We start from the raw sequence: 19183 nt of genomic DNA, 5'->3' as shown, positions 1-19183 counted from the left end.
TTGATTTCACACTTTCCTTTTCTCAAAAGTTTTCAAAGCAGACCAACAGTTCCTAGTGTAGTAGCAAACTATTAAGTCATTGCATATTTCAAACAGATTAGAAGAATTAAGATTAAGCCACATCTGATTCATTCCACTCTATAATTCCAGATGCATTTCTGTATTTTTATTGGTAATTTTAAAAACTCCATCAACAATGCAGGATTCAATAAATAAAACTGTAACAACTCAGGCTCTATTCTGAGTAGCTGAAAAACATATCCACCCCTTAAATACTCTTGCATACAATGTCAGATAACAAAGCAAGGCTATGTAGATTATCTGTTGAACCTAGTCTTTCCTACAAGGGCAGAACTTGAAGGACATACTTGGAACGCTACTCAGCCCTGAAGGACTCTCTGACTACAAACATTTAAAAACTCCTTTAAAGTGCACATGAAGCATGCAGAGGCCACAAAGCCCAGTGTCATGGGTTTGATTCTTTTTCTAGCTAACTAATGCTAGAAGTATAACCTCCACAGGGAAACAGAAACCACTGGAATGGAAACACAAAATTTATTATCAGTATATTAGTATTTTCTGAAGCCCTTGCTGAGAAGAGTTCAAACAATTAAAGCCAAAATTGATGAGCCATGAGTTTTTACCTCAGACTGCAGGTGCTGGATGACAACTGTTAATGCTTCAAACTTTTGGTTACTGGACGTTAGGAATTTTTTCAGCTGCAGGATGATTCCACTTTGGGTCTCACATTTTGTTCTGTACTGTGTCAACTCGGCTGCTTTAGTGCCAGGTGAACGTGCATCTGTGGAAGCCTGAGTCCGTATGCATGAGCTCTTGGCACTCCGCTGCTTGCCCTTGTCAACTAAGAAAACAACAACAACAACAACAAATCAATATGCATTTCATGCTGAAATCTCACCACAATGTAAAGGACAGGTGCAAAAGAAAGTAGTTATAAATTCCTACAAACACTTGCTGAAATACTAACTAGGAGAAAGGGTTATTTCAGTAGCATTGGAGAGCAGGTACTACCAATTTGTTAATTCCTAACACCATAACCTTGGATGCCATGGTCTGTACTTCATCCTCACCTTCATGTGATCTGTGGCATACTTTTAAGCATACTCTTCACACTGGGCTTTGAAAAAATACTTTTATAAAATGCAAGATATCTGTCCTCCTATCTATTCTGTAACTTATTTCTAACATAAGAGTTGTCCTCTTTTGTGTGCCCCATAGAATGCAATTAAAGTAACACTGAATACAAAACCATTTTCGCTACATTTTCTTTGTTATTTTTCTTCCTTTTAAAATTTTAGTTATAAAAACTCCCCTCTCTGCAGCTGAGGCCTGAGATTTATTAACTAGAGGTCTTGCAGCATTTCTTAGTGCTAGCAATTTTCAGTCACAAGGATAAGACTTTAAGAAAGCTCTAAAATGTAATATATTTCAATATATATTCACAGTCCTGAAATTACATTATTAATTTAATATTCTTAGTTTTGTGGCAATCTCAATGCTTTCACAGTACACATTCATCTCATGTCAGAGGAAACCAGATTACATAAATCAGCACTTGACTCATAAACACTGTATTTTCAGGTTTCTCTGCTGCCTTCAGACTGGAAAGGGAGTACAGTACTGCTGTCTTCCCCCTTGATCACAACGGGAATGAGCAAACAATTTTGCAATAAAAGGCTGATGCAATAGACAAATATCCCTTGGCAATTTAGTGAAGACATCTAAGCAGATTACTTTGTACAGTTTCAACTTAACAAGATTTCTTCACGATAGAGTGAAAAAACCTGAGAGGTGAGATCTGGATAAAGGAAAGATAGGAACATGTGGAAAAAAAACAGGGGACAAACTAAGCAACAAGAGTCAGTCTGTTCTGAATCCCAAGCACCTGGTTTGAAGGTTGTCAAATGACCCTAGAATCATGCCAGCAGTGTAAGGTTCAATCTCACAACTGGATAAAGTATTAAGAACAAAAGCTTTAATTCTCAGTTAATGTTAGTCTGACTGACATATCGGCATTGTATTAATACATCAGTCTTCCACAGCCTGCATTTGTTTTTAAATTCTTTGAAAATAGTTTTCCTGTTCAAAATACTAACATCCTCTATGCCTTCCTTACTGAGCCTATTAATTTTCCAGACAAATCTGCTCTGGGCAAGAATTTCTGCTAGTTAGAGAATTGTCATCATATCGTGCTTTATAATGTTCAAATGCCCTTGTACTCTTGGAGATCTCCGTACACTTCTGCTCAGAGATGCAGACTGTTAAAGACTGTTAAAATTAGAAACATACCATTGTGCAGCTTAATATTAGAGCTATTAAAAGGTGTATCAACCCAAATCAAAATACAAATGTGTAGGACAAAAGCATCAAGGCTGGCTGCCAGTTCTAGCTATTTTTACCACTATTTAACTAACATGACTACTTCTTTCACTGTGTAACAACATCTTTTAAGTAGACACTTTTACACAAATGCCAGTTCATATCTGAGAGCAACTGTGCCAAATTTCCAGCAATCTTATGGACAATACTGTGTGAAGGAAACTACTGGTTACCTTCTGAAGCTCCTTCAAAAATCACAACAAATAATAATCGAGAAGGGGGGGTGGGGGGAAGAACAGGGACTAGAGAATAAACATGTAGAGTCAGTTCTTCCCTTCCCTACTGCCTTACATACTCCTACTCTCTCATATATTCCACCTCCCTTCCTGAATGCTCCACTTATGACAAATAGAGAACAAGAGCATTCTTCTTGATGTAGGAGTATTGGGTAAATTCACTGATACAGATGCTAGTGTCATAATTTAATTAAATATTTGAAATTAGTTTTACAACCACCACACTGACAGAGTTGTGTTAAACCTGAACAATTGCAGACAGTTTTTACGCTGGGGAAAAATTACATCACACAGTTAATTACCTAATGAAAAAGTTTCATTTAAATACAGTGATACAACAGCTAATCACAAATGACAAAAGGCTCCAAATACTCATTATTTCTGTAGTTCAGCCAGCCCTTATCATTTTGTCAGTTTCATGCCACTGCTTCTATCCTGCTGCCCAGACCACCAAGTATTTTCCAAGAAGCTCATTCAAGCATCCAACCAAGCCAGCGCTTGATACTACACTAAAAAAAGCTGAACAAAAAACATGCATGAAGTGAAACTCAGTGACATTCCTGTTGGCAATTTTATCATAGACATGTGCTATACACAGCCACTTCAAATGCTGAAAAGCATGAGCCCTCTGTAGCATGAACTGCCTCTACAGATTAACACCACTGACACTACGATGTTTATTTATGGCCTACGTACCTCTGGGCAATGACAGATCGTTTCCAGATTTGTATAGAAGGCATGCTGTGGTGTCAAAACAAAAGCCATGCTTTCATTAAGACAAAAGCATCATGATTACTGGTACCACCACATCAATGACAGAGACTAATTTAAAGATGGTATTGATTAACAGCCCAAGCCCTTCTCACTTGGGCCGGTTCACCTACCACCTCTATACAGTCAGACTTGTAATACAGAACAATTTCCACCTTTAAATCAGGTTCTGGACTCCTCTCCAGCAGGCCTTTCCCAATGGAAAGCTTGGTAAGTTGGAAAGCTTGGTAGTTGGAAGACAGAAAATCAGATTTTCAAGTACTACATGTAGTACAGTAACTGGACAGAATCACCATCCTAAGTCCTATCCTTCACACCAGTAAAGAAAAAAAATAGCAGTGATTTTGTAAAGACTAAGCCTTTTGATGATTAAATCATTCACAGAAGATTTGATTTGGATCTTGGACAAGGTCCACAAATCCTCTCCCTCTCCCCAGAGCCATTATATGGATGGCACAGCAGTCTCCAGTTCACTGGGGAGAACATTAGACCCACTCCAAGCTTCTCTGTGAAGCAAACTGTTTTCTCATGCATAGCTTCTCTAGTTAATAGCTGTTCAGAGGCAAGAAATACACAACTGTCAGTACATAGGGTGTGTTCCATAAAGTTACATTTAGGTGCTGGGAGTTTGCCCAGTGCTTGACACAGTATTTGTCTGGCTGGCTACCTCAGAGCTTGCATTGTGCTACTGGTTTCCTGAGCCTCCCTATCTTGTGCATTGTTGCTGGATCACCAGAAAAATCTCTAACCACTTTTTTTGGATTGCAGAACCAAATCAAAGCCTTTCTTTGCATATCATGTACTAGGAAAGTATGTGTAGTAGTATCTACACTAACTACAAATTATTTTAGGCAAGAGATTCAATTTCTAAAAACAATTAAATTTCTTAAAAGCATTTAAAATAGACTAAACAAGTTTCTTGACAAAGCACAAATAGAAACAACCTCACTTCTCTCCCCACGCCGACAGTCACAATTGTCTTACCCCCAAGCACAGTCTTTTCACATTCATCATCCAAACTGTTAGCTTCTACAGGTCTTTCAAAACCCACGTGTGTCGGGTGTAAGCATTTTTCAAAGAAAAATTCTTGCTCAACATTTTCTGTCATAGGAAGATGCAGGCTGGTAAAAACTTTCTGCCTCTCCTCCATTTTCTGGAAAGCCTTGTCTACACATGTTAAATTGGTGCTCACTTCTTTGATCAGTAGCACCAGGTCAGCCTGAGTATTTAATCGAGCTTCCATTTCTTCTCTTACTCTCTGGATTTCCTCAAGCACAGTTCTTATATCCAAGTGACTGGACTTCATTTCTGCTTTGAGATCTTCTTTCACCTGTTGCTGGCTCCTCTGCAATGCTAACACCGTTCTGATTTCCTTCTGAGATGTTTCCACATCATGCCTTAGTGCCTTCTGCCCAGCCTGCATTGCCTCCTGGCTAGCTTTCACTTCTGCCAACAGAGCAGCGATGCACTCCATCCCGATCCCACGGGAGTTTCAGGACCTCTTCCAGTGTCACGGCTTCCACACGGTCAGGGACATCTGTGAGCCAGTATCAGATTTCCCCTGATGGCAAGCCAGCAAGCACACAGCCCTTGGGATGGTATCCTACCACAATTTACAGCACCCTGCAGTGAAGGCACTCGGTAAAAGTCTCGTACAAGGTGAGCCAAAGGCACTACGTGAAAGACTTCAGCAGGCAGGGCTGTAGTCAGAGCTCCTTCTCAGGACTCAGCCAGAGCACTAATCAGTTTAATTGGCAGATTATGCCACACCTGAATTTTTTAAAATCTTTTGCTGACATCACTGTATGTGGGACGTCACCTCAAAAGCCACTCCCAACAGTCACTAGATCTGTGCATCAATCAAAATATGCCTGGGCATCAGTAACCAGGTTTGTTGCAACGCAGCCAAACACTCTGCGAGAACACACTGGCCCCTTCCTGTATGACACAAAGGCTCAAAGGAAGCCTGAATTGCCTGCAGGAGCTGAAAGCCAAACAGTTCAACAGTGTGTAGTTATTTCAATTGTATATTCAACAAGGTGATTATGCACCTGTCCTGCTAATGTGAGGTTCAGGTGTACATCTGAATGTTTGATAATGCCCCACTCACACTGAGTGCTCTCCTTATTCACACAGCAAGCAACACCCTTCTGGCAATCTCTGGAAGAACACAGTTCCTGAGGAAACCCTCTAATCCACAAACAATAAAGGCTTATCGCAGCAATATGGGGAAAATTACTAATGAGATATTTTTGCCATGTAAAGGAGGCCAAGCCTTTTAGCTCCCATGTCTGAGTGTTAACTTTTCTCTGGTAAAGCTAAGGCTTCTTATTTCTAAGCACAAAACTCTTAAAAGGTCTAGGCTCCATGTGAAAACAGGTAGATTAATGGCACTGGGCTGTTGGCTGTTGTGTTATACAGCAGTTTAATTACACAGGCACCGCATTCAATTTGAAAAAAATTACCAACACCATGTAGATCTTCGTCTACAGAAGGTGTCAGTCTCTGCTTTCCAAGAGTTGAGCACATACTCAGCATGGCACCCAGCAGAACAAGGACTCAGACCACACAACCTGGAACTCAGGAGAACTTCTACACCACACCACACCTTTGGCCCTGTCATGACTCCAGGATGCTTTAAGAGGCAGTGATGATCCCAGAGCAAAAACCCATGCTATCCATCAATAACTGCAATAACTCTCCTCAGCATTGTTTTGGGCTGGGAAGCATCACTAGGAATGCCAATAGCCCATGCATGCAAGATTCAGGATTTCCAAATCACCACAGTGCTGCTGGCCAAAAGGCCAATCTGGGGACTCTTGCCTTCAGTGAAAGTTTACTGCTGGTTTGCCAGTGCTCCTCCTACACTAGTCCAGGCACACTAATGGGATGAGGAAGGTCCCATTAGTGTGATACAAGGAAGGTATCAGAGATGCGCCCTCCACATAGAGCACCTCATGGCTTGCAGGTATTCCCAATTCTTTTGCTATCACAGCCCCTGATAAACACAAAGTCAATGCTGGAGGTTTTTTCCAAGTCACTGCACCACCTGTCAGAAGGCCAGACATGGATTTTCTGATGGGATTTCCCAGCACAGGCCACGGACATATTTTCCTCCCATTTTGGCTCCTTGCACCATTCCTAGCTACCCCAAGAGCTCCTAAGCATTATTATTCACACTGTCACCATTAAAGACTAGCACATGGGTTGCAGAAGCCCAAACTGAAATCTGAATCCAGTTAACATGTTTGACAGAAGATTTAGGTAGGTGAAGAGAGCCAGGTAAGAGCAGTAGCAGTACTTCTGCGTCCCTTGACCATCAGCTGGAGTAATTCAGCTGAGCAGTGTAAGTTTTCATTCCACTCTTCACCATACCTTAGTGGTTACTAAAAATCTCACTTGGTGAACCATTTGCGAAGACCTTGTCAGAAGCAAAATCTATCTGAAATTATTTCCACTGTTTCTGTTGTGATAAAGCTGGAAAACAGGTGAAAGGGAGGGTATTTCCAGACTCATGCATGTAACCTCCAAGATCCAAATCTTCCTAGAAACTTTAGGCAGCTAACACGAATCCTGTGTTTATAGTAAGATAAATAGCTTAAGTGCCATCCTGCATAATATCACTTTCTGATGATTTTAAAGGTATAGTTACACAAAGAGTGATTCCATGAAGCAGTGATTTCAGCTGAGTTAACAAAAAAAAACAAAACCAAAAGACCAAAACCAAATCAAAATACCTGCACCATTAAAAATGTTTGGGGCCAAAAAAAGTCTCCAACTGAGACCCCTTAGTCCCTCTGTAGTGGAACAGATTCCTGCAGATACTTAGAGCAGAATCCTAACTACAACATCAATAAGTACTTGAAGGAAGCCTTTCTCTACATAAGCTACATTGAAAACCTGCCTGACAAAGCTCAGGTGACTAAATTAGGTGCTGTAATTGTCCTTCCTGTCCAGCATCATCAAATCCAAAAGCTGCAGCCTCCTTTCTACAAGTGTGAGCACCCACCCTAATTGCCAAGTGTTCTCTGCTATAACGTAATACACTGAGAAAACCTGTCCTTGGAAGCTGGACTCTTGCTCTATATGAATACATTAATTCCATCCAGAATGCAGTCAATGTGTTTGGTACCTTCCTCACTGAAACGAAGATGGGCTGATTGATCATAAGGAATCTTGTCAATTTGTAAAGACCACCTTCTTGACATAGATTTCAGAAAGATTTCCTTTACTTTTCCCCACTCTGAAAGACACTCTTTAAAACCTTACCTAAAATTAAATTTATAGGTTAATATTACAAAGCAAATTTTAAGTCCACAGAAGCTGTTGCTACTCTGAATTTTACAACATGTCTCTCAATTGGAATACTTGATAGCCAACAACAGATGGAGAACATTCCATCAATGCACAAGTTTCAGAACCTAGAATTCATTGTCTCAGAATTACTCATTTCAGCTGCTGCACATCAGCTTCTGCTCCAGCTGAGATGTCTCTATCCTTGATGCATCTCAAGTGTGTTAACAGATTTTCCTGTTTAGGAAAAAAACTCCTAATTTCATAGAGTAACATGGATCAACCACTGTTGAGGATTTCCTCTCAATTGTACATTAAGAATTAGAGCAAAACAAAAAAGGACTTATTTTACTTAAATAAAATCTGGTCGATTTTGTGTGAGATATGTTTGAGGGTTTTTTTGTGGGTGTCTTTTGTTTTGTTTTTAAGGTATTTCTTTCGCATTACAGAGATACAAAAATCTTCTAGACAATTTCCAACCAGCAAACACAAAGCACCCCTATTTCTACAGCTCTAATTATGCTTTCCCCCCAGTACCATGTGTAGAAGTTATTTGAGCAATGCAACAGGAAGACTGATTTGCCATTTAATTTCATGGCTGTAATTTTAAAGCTTGCCTTGTGACAAGCTATGCCCATTAGGAGAGGACAACTTAAGAACACCCATGCAAATAAGGAAGCTGCTGGGTTTAGTCTGCAGCAGTACATACACTACATTTGAGAGGACCTGGAGATTCAGCTAGCTGTAAATTACCACCTTAAATTCTTCCAAAACTCCTGCTCTGGGCTATAATATAAGCCAGGTCGGAGAAATACACAGGGATAGCAGTCACAAAACTAAATTAATGGTGTCTGCAGACAGCCTGGCAAGGCTGGACTTGGATGGAAGTCTTCAAACCCCCCCAGGCCCTCCACAGCTTCGTCAACTGTAATTTTTGCCCGCATCCATCTTGGCAAGTGGTGAATACACCTTCCTCCTGTGCCTCTCACAGTCCTGGCTGGTGATTGTACAAACACAGACTCCTGAAGAAGTGATGTTTTGTTTCTAAGCTCTGCCTCAGGCCTGTCTGTATAAGCTGGTGCAGACAGTCCCAACTTGCTCTGTTCACACTTCAAGCATGCCAGTCAGGAGCCAGCTCTAGTTTGCAGCAAGAGACTTCATTCTTCAGAGTTGTACCTGGATCATCTGCTCAACTGAAATGCTTAAGATGCTGTATCTCAGAAGCTTCTTTATCTGTGGTCTTAGCTCAAAGCAAATGGGTGACGAGAAACAGCACTTCTCATCTTGCATCTCCCCTGCATCAACATGGTGTGAAGCCCAAGAAGACAACTAAATGCTTCCTAAAGCAGTATAGCAGCTCTCCCTTTCCTCTACTCTTACTGTAACCTCTTGAGTTTCCCTTCTTTAATGTCTAGTACTAGCCCATGTCCAGGAACACCAGCTTATTTCAGCTGTCATCAAATCTGTTTCAAGCTGTTCTGAAGAAACCTATCAAACACCACAGAGGCTTTTAAGAAAGATGCAAGAACTGAACAAAATTTAACTGCAGGTAGGGGAACTTGACCTAGATGCTTCAACTGACTCAGCAGGACTAATAGACACAGCAGAAATCTCTCAGCATTGGTTTTTTTTCAGGGGTACAAAGGTTCTTCAGCATGTATTTTTTAAATGTTGTACAGCCTGGAGGGGGAGTGCAGAGTCATCACATATTATTCCAGGCATTCAGTTTGAAGTACTGTTCCTGAAGTCTCTGTCTATCCTCACCCACTGACTTTATTACAGCACTGACTTGTAGCCTCAGTGCAACATTTTAAATCCATCCCTTTTCATTCCTCTTTTCCAGGCAGAACTCGATATTATCTTTATACACACAATAATAAAAAGGAAAGGGAAATCTCAGAAGTATTTATGTTCTTCTAAAATCTCACTATAGTTCCCATCACATCTTTTATTTTATGTACCACAGGTGTGTTTTACAGAAACACTAGTTGGGCTTTGAACACCTACTATACAAAGTGATTTTGCCTTTGCATTCACAGTGTATATTTTGTCAAGTTAACAGGAACTGTAATATGTAGAACTGAATTAAGTCTTCATAGCTCAGTTGGTTAGAGCATGATAGGGTTGTGGGTTCAATCCCTCTAAGGCCATTCACTTGGGAGCTGCACTCAGTGACCCTTGTGGGTCCTTTCCACCTCAGAATATTCTGCATGATTGTGTGTGATCTAGCTAGTAAACAGCAAGCATGAATACGAGACACATGTCTACTACAAAAATAAAAATATTAATAAGCTCACCATACATTCAGAGATGACCACAAACAAAACAAACAAATTTGGAATGCAATGCAATTCACAGAAAACAACTCTAACATTCACCAGTTAGGCTACCAGTGCATCAGGGCTGTCCTGGTTATTTTCCAAACAACCAAGGGTGATATTGATGCTTGATTTTTTTTTAATATTTTTTAGCTTGTTCTGAACTAGGACAAAGCCTAACACATGTTAGTTACCCATACAGTGCTACATACCACTGTCTGAGGGGAAAAAAAAGGAAGATGGCAGAATTAGTTTATTGTACTAGAAAGCCTAGAGCATGGGTATTTTGATATGAGAGGGATTGACCATATCTACATTAATAAAACTACTTCATCCACCTTAAAAAACCCACTGTCATCCATTTTTAATGAAAAAGATGACAACAAGATGGAAAATAATTGCATGAGGATATTACAGTGCGCTGATGCTTTGGCCAGTGAGGACTGAATGAAAGACTAAACTACATCTCAATGTATTATGCTCAGTTTAGTTATCTGAACTCTGCTACATCAGTTCATCATATACATTACAGGCAACCTTAAATCTTTGAATTTCCTAACTTTAAAATATACAATATAGTGGAAGCTATACTTATTTTACATAAGGGGTTTGTGTTTCATTAAGTTTCTAGTTCAGGTATTTCTCTGATTAGGCAAAGAAATATGCGAACCTTTTTCTTATGGTTGCAGCTCTGCCATGCCATCCATGAAGTACACAACTTCCCAAAAAACCAAGCCCAAGCATGGAGTGATGTTGAAGACTGGTGTCTCTCCCTCCTGCTCCTATTTCCTCAGTCTGTTCTTTCCCTAACTCCTGTATAAAAAGTTGCTCCTTACTGTCTGGTGCCCTCTACTGCTTCATTGCAAGTACAGGATATGGCACATTTTTGCCCTTCATTCTGCAGCCTCTATCCACAAAACTAGAACTCAGAGTCACTGGGGACAGGGGTCTCACCATGATTAGTTCATACTGCTGGCAAACCTTCCCAGATCCAATGAACTGTCCCCCCAATACAAATCCTGATCCCTTTGGTTCTCCACATCCTCCTTGGATACACTCAGAAAGTATGTGTGTTACAGACATGTGTAGAAAACCCTCACACAAGACCTGAGAGCAGAACGATGCCAATACAGGCCTCTTCCTGTTTGAGCCTTTGTGAAATCCCAGCCCTCACATGTTACCATGGGTGAAATGGCTGAAACACAGCCAGAAAGGAGGAAGCCATTTAAGCTGCAACACTTGAATGTATTCCTTCTTTAATACTACAGTCCACACCACCTTGCTCAACATCAAGAATACAGGGCTGGAAAAAGCCTCCTGAAACCATTTACATCACTCCTTGCTGAAGCAAGGTAAACAGTACCTAGACACAAAGGGCATTTCACCAGACTGCTCAATTGTTTTACCTCAAAAAGTTTTTTACTGCTCAAAAGTTTTACCTCAAGTGTTATCACAAAGAAGGTAAGACTTGCTGCATTTTTTCATTGCATATTTTCTTCCATATGAAACCCAACCTGATTTCACATAGATGAAATCACTGACATGAGTTTTTTCTTCATGCCACATTTCACACAGATACTAAAAGACTATCTGAGTTTTCTCTTCTGCTCTCACGCACGCAGAGCAGTCTCCTATGTTCTGAAAAGTCAGATGTGAGAACAGCTTAATTGTTTTTCAACTATTTAACACGCTTCCTTCTGAAAGAGCTGGCAAGCATTATAAGTTATGCTAGGGATAAACATAAAGTGACTGGGAGAGGCACTGTTACTTACAAATCCAAGTAAGAGAAGAAAACAGACTTAATTTTTTGCATCATAAATTAAATCTATATCTACATAAAAAAACTTGGCTTCAACAACCCAAGAAAGGACTAGGAGGAACTCCAAACAGGACTCTGATAGCATATATGACTAATATTTTAAAGTTGCAAACTGCTTTCTGCTGATGTACTATAGAGGTCTACTTTGTTGCAGTAAAGGCAAAGAAAACCAACAAACCAATCAAACTGGAATGAATTTGGAATTTTGACTGAATCACTAAACTTCATTTTGTCAATTGTGCCTGCTTCTAATTCAATATGGCAATTCTTTCTTCACAACTAACACATTAGCTAACAGTCAGAACATATATTAGCTCAGACTAATGTTACATTCAAGAACTTGATTTTTTTTCCTCAGCAATTTGAAGTCCTTCAGAGAAGAGCCTATGTAAGGCTTAGAAATTTGCAAAGAATCATAATCTTCCCTTGAAAACAACTGTAAAAGAAGAGACTTGAAAAATACATTTTTGACCACAAGACTAGTACATTAATATGCAGCACTTTTCCTTGTGCAGTATCTGCAGCTATCTTGGATAGAGAGGACAGAATGGCTTTTAGTTTGAACTCAGAAGCTATTTATCTAATCATACTAGTGTGAGCTGATGTTATATGACTCTAACAAATGTCACTGATTTAAGTATGGCACTAAAATCCTGCCTAAAGGATATACTGGAAGAAAAAGTAGGGCAGACATTGGGAATTTAGAGAGCCTCCAAAGCCTTGCCTGCATTATTGTCTTTGTACCAAAAGTGTTTCTGAAGCTGAAACACATCTTCTGATGTTCATGAAACTCTATAACCATTTAAAAGCAAATTCAGATTAAAAATCAAATCTGCTGATAATGCAGATTTGATTTTTAATCTGAATTTGCTTTCAAAAAAATGTTCTTTAAAAAGGAAGGTGACAGCATTTCTAAGCATGTAGGAAGCAGTATAATCAGGGCTAAGTTATCCAATATAATCATAATTTATTTACCAAAAGATCACTAAGAAGTTAAATTCTAACATTTTCCTCAAAAAATTGATGGCCACAGATTGCAATATCAAGTTACAAAACTAGCAGTTAGCATCCAAATTCTCTTTTTTGGTACATAAAGATTCACTTTGTAAGAGAAGTCACAAATTTCTGAGTATAAAATAGAGTACAACCCAATTCAGAGACAAAGCTAGTACGTGAATTTTTACCAAGGATTAAAAAAAAAAATTCAGTGATGATATAGGCATGATTAAGCTTATAGGCTGGAAATTAATTAAGAAAAGTAGCTGACAATAACTGATCAAATTCCCAAATCCCTTCAAGAATCAGTCCTAGCACTCTTAGGGGCTATGCATAAAACACTGATGCAGTGGTTTCAACATTGTTGACTATGGCATCAATCAGTGACTTTGCTCCAATCATTATCTTGATTGGTTTTAATCACAGCCCAAAATAGTAACCTAGCAGGCTGCTCTTCCCCAGCTGCACTGACTTCATTTGACAAGTTCAGGATCAGTCCCAGATTTAGTGTTTTCCCATGACCAAAAAATAACCAAGCAATTACTTTACAAGAAGTGTTAATTTGTACTGTCATTTCCACACAACAGGGCAGAGACATACCATTACCCTCTTGGCAGATGACTACCTTGGCGTGACAAGAGCACATAAGGGAAGTTGCAATAAACTTTTCTGTGTCTAAGTAAAGGATTATCTATTTCTACCTTGTTTCACAGCTCAGTTAAAACTGAGTTACTATACATCAGTACTGATTTTCTAAAGCACTAAAAATATTTCTTGCACATGATCACCTCCACTGGGCTGGTTCACACAAGTGAAAGTTGTTTTTCTAAGGTGAAATTTAAGCACTTGTGCTTTTCATCCTTTTGATTACATATATCAGAACAATTAACATTAAGTCCCTGAAGAATAAAGGAAAATTTAAACTATCAAAATTAAACTTGCAACTTTAGGAAAATGTATTTAAGGAGACAGCAGCATAGTATGTTTTAAGGAATACCAAGGTAGATGAACATGTGTCTAAAACTAAACTTGAAATGGTACTTTAAAGCTACCCTAGCACTGAAAAACCATTTGCTGGTCAACAGAATAGCACAGCATCTTAACAGAAGCACTTCAGTTGCTGCTGGTTAAAATCATTCATGTGAACTCAATCTTCCATGCTTCACTGCAAGTTCAAGACAGAAAATATCACATCCCAAGTGCCTCATACCAGCTCTAAGTGCTGCTGGAAATCCACGTTTTCAAAAGACACACAAAATGTGCTTATATAGATCTTGGCAGTCACACATCAAGGACCTATTTGTGTCTCTCCTGTCATGTTAAGCAGTTTTCCTGCTATTAAACAGCAAAGGTATCTTCCCAGGGATGTGCCTGGGACATTGCACACCATTGTTTCAGGAACACCCTTAGTGCAACATTTCAGAGCCTATTTGAAAACATCTTGCCAAGCTGAAAACAAAAGAGAGAACAGGGCAGCATCCACCACTTTCATCAGCTAACAATATGTCTCCACCCTTTGAGAGGCACAAAGTCCTTCTGCTGCTTGCTGAGCAGTTAAGGGACTTATCTTTCCAGCTGCTTCTAACCAAGCTGCACAACTGAAGACCATTTTGGCAAACATTGCCTGACTGCTACCAGTGCTTCCATCAAGGAGGGACTGCTTGTCATGCTTACTGTGGAGACCAAGCAGTTCCTGTGGAGAAGGTTTAAAACATTCAACATATCATTCCTTGCACTTTATGTGCCCCTGAGTCTCTTCTGTTCAAGCTAACAAACTACAAAGATGGCAGACAGATTTTGGCTTGACTGGGTGGTGGGCTGGGAGGGAGGAAGAGAAAGAAGACATCAGAAATCTTCTTGAGGAGCTGACACCTGAGGTAAGTGTGGTGTTCACTGGGGCATAACCATAACATATCACAAGGACCAAAATATCCATATGTGAGGTCAATCCTCAAGAAAAATCTCAAAATATGAGCACCTTTAATTGCCACTAACAAAGGCAGCAAGATAAATATTCACTGCACATTACACACACATCTTGCTTTCCTTTACATTAAATCCTAATTGAGGTCCCTGGTGAAATACAGGTTTAATAGGGTTATGCTACTCATTTCATATCAGGACCTTTAATCTTTTTAACTAGCAAAATGTCTTAACTTGATAAGTGAGTTAAGCAGTGGCAGACTGTACAGTAATATTTGTGGAAATAAGCAAGCCTTATTGTATTTGTTACACAACATAGCCATGTTTAAGGCTAAGAAAAGCAAATATTTTTCTAGTCTTCTGTTTTATTTGGAGTAGAATAATTGCAACTGGCTTTCTAAGAAAGTTCACTTATTCTTTTGCAGAAAACATTTCCAATAATCCTGTTTTATGACTTAAAATAGCTGACAAGGCTTAGCACAAAGTCTATTCATGTAATAAATACAAACAAAACATTTTTAATAACTTAGATGCTTCTGATAGAAGCAATATCTGAAAGTGTAAAATTATTCTTACAGAAGTTAAGCAATAAATGAGTATCATTTGTAATACTGTGAATTTTCTACTGAAAGACTGCTATTCTTTGAGAAAAGGATGAGCTTTCATAAAAAGAATTTCACCACAGATGTTCCCAGCCATTCTATTTCCTGCCTAACTAGAAGTATTTCCATAACATCACATACAAACTGTTTACACAAGGATCCTGAGGATGATCTTTTACTTGCTATAAGTGTACAAGCAGCACACTATCATGACAAGAAGTAGCAAATATAAATTTAACCAGGAGTTGAACACAGGACCCCAGGTTATTTAATGCCCTAGCTACAATTACTACACATCAGTAAAGAAGATACCAATGAAAGGTTTGTAAATAGCAACTGTAAAGCAATATCATGTGCAGATACAACTCAGGTTATTTAAGGTGAGTTATTTTCACATTTGAGTATCTGGACAGATAAATTAAATGGGATGTTGTTTTTGGGGGGCTTTTTTACACTATTTTAGGACATAAGTAACACTGCCAATACATTCATTTTTCACCAGATCAAATGCTATTTTGTTGTCCCTGTAGGAGAAAGAACAGAAACAATACTCCATGACCTGTTGGTGTACATGGTTAGAAAGGTGCTGGTGATAGTGCTAACGTTTTTAGTTGTTACAGCAACAACTTTTAACTTGTTACTGTTTAACTGTAACAACACTATTCCAGCTAGACTGCTTGACCAGTGCAGCCTTCACAGATTCTTTTTCTAAAAGACAAGCCAGGAGAGATAGGGTCTGCTTGCAAATAATTTATGTTTTGGCATGATATTGGGCAAAACAGTCAAGAGCTGTTTGGAACAACACAACTTCCCTAAAGACATCAAATCCATCACCTTTGGATCCAGGTTATTTCTATGCAAAATCCATCACCTTTGGATCCAGGTTATTTCTATGCATTGCAATACTGAGAGATTACAATTTTTTTAAAATAAGGAAAACACTAGTAATGCTGCTTCACTACATGATACTAAATTAATAGCAAATATCTATAAACAGAAATCATAACTTCTTGCCATTCGTGGCAGCAAGAGCGGTAACTGTGGTCCCAATCTACACATTACTTAACATAAAATGAAATTAACTAGAAATGGAAGAAACTCTATTCTCATTCACACATCAGTTTTCAGTGCCAGCAAAGAAAGAAGGGTAACACAAGACAGTGAGACAGTTGGCTAACACTCAAAACATTGCATTCTCCCACTGAAATGTCATGGTATGTTCCACAAAAGAAAGCTATTGCTGTATATTTCAGGAAGTTCAGATTAGAAGGGCTGAATAAGTAGTAACACTTCATTTGTCTGAATGCTGCAAGCCATTTCTACTATGGTAACAGATTAATCTGCACAAACTGCAAAACTGGGAGAGGCAGATTTAGAAGTATAAGCCTCATTTTACCACACTGGGAATACCCTGAAGTAATTTAAAAGCTATGCAAGTTTTTAAGTGTAAGTGTAGCTGCCTGTCATTTTCAAACCCTAACCTACTTCACAGCAACAGAACTTGCAGCCAGACGCTTTTCACCTATTAGATCTGTCAAGTGGGAAAAATGCACACTTAGAATATGCAGTGGTACTAGTAGAGATTATTTGTTATGTCTTTTATATTTACTCTCCAACTTACTCCAACAATTTACTCTCCAATTTTCTTTTATGAGGTTGAGCTTGAAGCAACAATTCTATTTACTTCCTACTGGCAAATACTTGGGGCATCCTTTACATATGATTATCTATTTAAGTGAAGGAAGAACAAAATCCAGCATCACTTGCTACAGTGCAGTAGAATACAAGTTGCTATGCATCTGTTTTTTAGTAGCACACCAGTTACTCTTTTTCCGATTTTTTGGGGCAAAGCTCCCCATTTGAATTCTTTTTCATACTTTATTAAATATATGCACAGGTTAAATGTTAACATCACATATAAGTTACCCTGTTTTGACTCTGGCATGTTTTTTGTTGGGCTGGGGAGTTCTTTTGTTGTTTAGGGGGCAGGGTTTTGGATGAGCTTGGAAGATCCTTTCTGCTGCTGAGACTACCTTTGAAATTCCTAGTGCTATCTTTATTTTATAGCTATTGTAAACACATCCATTGGATGAGACTTGTACAGAGTACAAATTGTACTTACAAATCCAGAAACGCTTGAAAATAAGAATCTCCATTCAGTTTTCATGTACATGCCTACTGAAGCTATGACCTACTAAGACTGAAATCAGGCACATCAGGCAGGTCATTTAGTACCCAGTCTTGAATAGATTAAGTCAGGAGCAGAATGTCATTGACTTAAACAGGAACATGATTAAATTCAAAATCCCCCATGACGAATGGTTTCCAGCTATTCAACTTCTCTTGCTCAGAACAGATAAGCTGGCTTTACTTCTGAACTATTTTTTTCCTTGGTGGGTGACACAAATATTTAGCATACTTGTCCTGTATAAAATTTCTTCAGCAGACTTCTGGATTTAGAATACTTAGTAGGATTCAGTGTGTTGGGTATCTTTCAGTGGTGCTGTATTAAACTGCAGTGTCAGACATTTAATCAGTACTTCACTTATTCTTCAGGGGGATGGGAAAAAAGTGATATGAACAGTTAAGCAACCCATAACATCTCAGGCTTTTAGAATCCTTTTTTAAGAGCCTTGCTTTGCAACACACAGAAGTAATTTTATAGTTCCCGATGTGATCAAAGAACAACTTTGGGAAGAAGTCATTGAAAAAGGATGTCAGCTGCCCAAGTAAACACATTTATGATGTTTGCTTGTTATTAGCCAGGGAGCTTCTAAAACTGGTATTGCTGAAAAGACACGTTTAATAAGCAATGGAAATCACCAGCAAGACAAGAGCACCAAGTGCAGTTTGCTTAAGGGAAGGAAAGAAAGAGGAAAAGCAGCAAGAGGGGCTGGATGAAAACATTTTGAGACAAAACAATATAGAAACATTGACAAATTCTCAACAAAAATCACAAGAGCTTTGACCTCCATTTGCAAAGCTAGTTTCTTGTCTGGACTTTTATCCTTATACAAGAGAAAGCATAAGCAATTCAAAACTAGTATTCTGAATCATTCATAAGAGAATGTCTTTCTCTCACAGTTTACACAGAACTGATGATCTACACAGAGATGATGATTTACTCTGTCACACCATTGAAGCATGAAGAACATAAGAGCACTTTAGTCACTCTGGTAAAAATCCTAAATGGCTCAATAAAGGAAGCAAATATAGTATTTCATCACTGAAAGACAGTGGTTCCCACTCTCCTCTGCCATGTTTATGCAGTTCTGAAGTGTTTAGATTTTTGCAGTTACTTGCTACAAGTAAGTTTTATAAGTCACAGGATGGGAAAATAAATTATTTCCTTAAGGTATCAGGATTCTATTTTGCTGAAGAGGGCACTCATTATATACAGCTAACAATGCAGGTGTAGTATACTTCCAGTTGCTGAGAAAAATGATACTTTGATGTCTGCCTGCATTTAAGGAGAGAGAAGAAACTTCTGGATATCTTGACCTTGAAGCAGTGCAAAGCACAGTCATGGAAGTTAGACACAAGGCAACAAGCTGAAACACCTTAAAAACATGTTCAATATTACATTAAATTTCATCTGGATTTATTCCCTTCCTATGGGAAAAACATCTGATTTTATTTGGCTTCCCCTGAACAGACTGCATGGTTATGCTGCAACATATCTGAATTACTCTAGGTACTTGGACACCTCCACATGAATGACAATACAAGTAGTGCAAAGATATCCAGCCCAAGGATCCATTCAATGCTAAAGTGCAATGACTAACGTAGAATAACTTAACACCTGTGTAAACAACTCTCTGTCCC

At 38.8% G+C, this 19183-nt stretch overlaps 1 protein-coding gene across 4 annotated transcripts in view; it reads right to left on the bottom strand.

Moving 5' to 3' along the window:
* Window positions 1–19183, bottom strand: part of MTUS1 (microtubule associated scaffold protein 1) — a 121445-nt gene that overhangs the window by 31808 nt on the left and 70454 nt on the right. For all 4 annotated transcript variants that reach the window (XM_077177483.1, XM_054633064.2, XM_077177484.1 and 1 more), the window contains one exon: window positions 645–862. In XM_077177483.1, the coding sequence (XP_077033598.1) occupies window positions 645–862 (218 nt within the window). The remainder of the gene's footprint in view (window positions 1–644; window positions 863–19183) is intronic.

The sequence above is a fragment of the Agelaius phoeniceus genome, chromosome 4 (assembly GCF_051311805.1).
Source record: "Agelaius phoeniceus isolate bAgePho1 chromosome 4, bAgePho1.hap1, whole genome shotgun sequence".
NCBI classification, from domain to species: Eukaryota; Metazoa; Chordata; class Aves; order Passeriformes; family Icteridae; genus Agelaius; species Agelaius phoeniceus.
The sequence above is the reverse complement of the archived record's forward strand: the minus strand, read 5'-3'. Positions and strand labels throughout refer to the sequence as shown.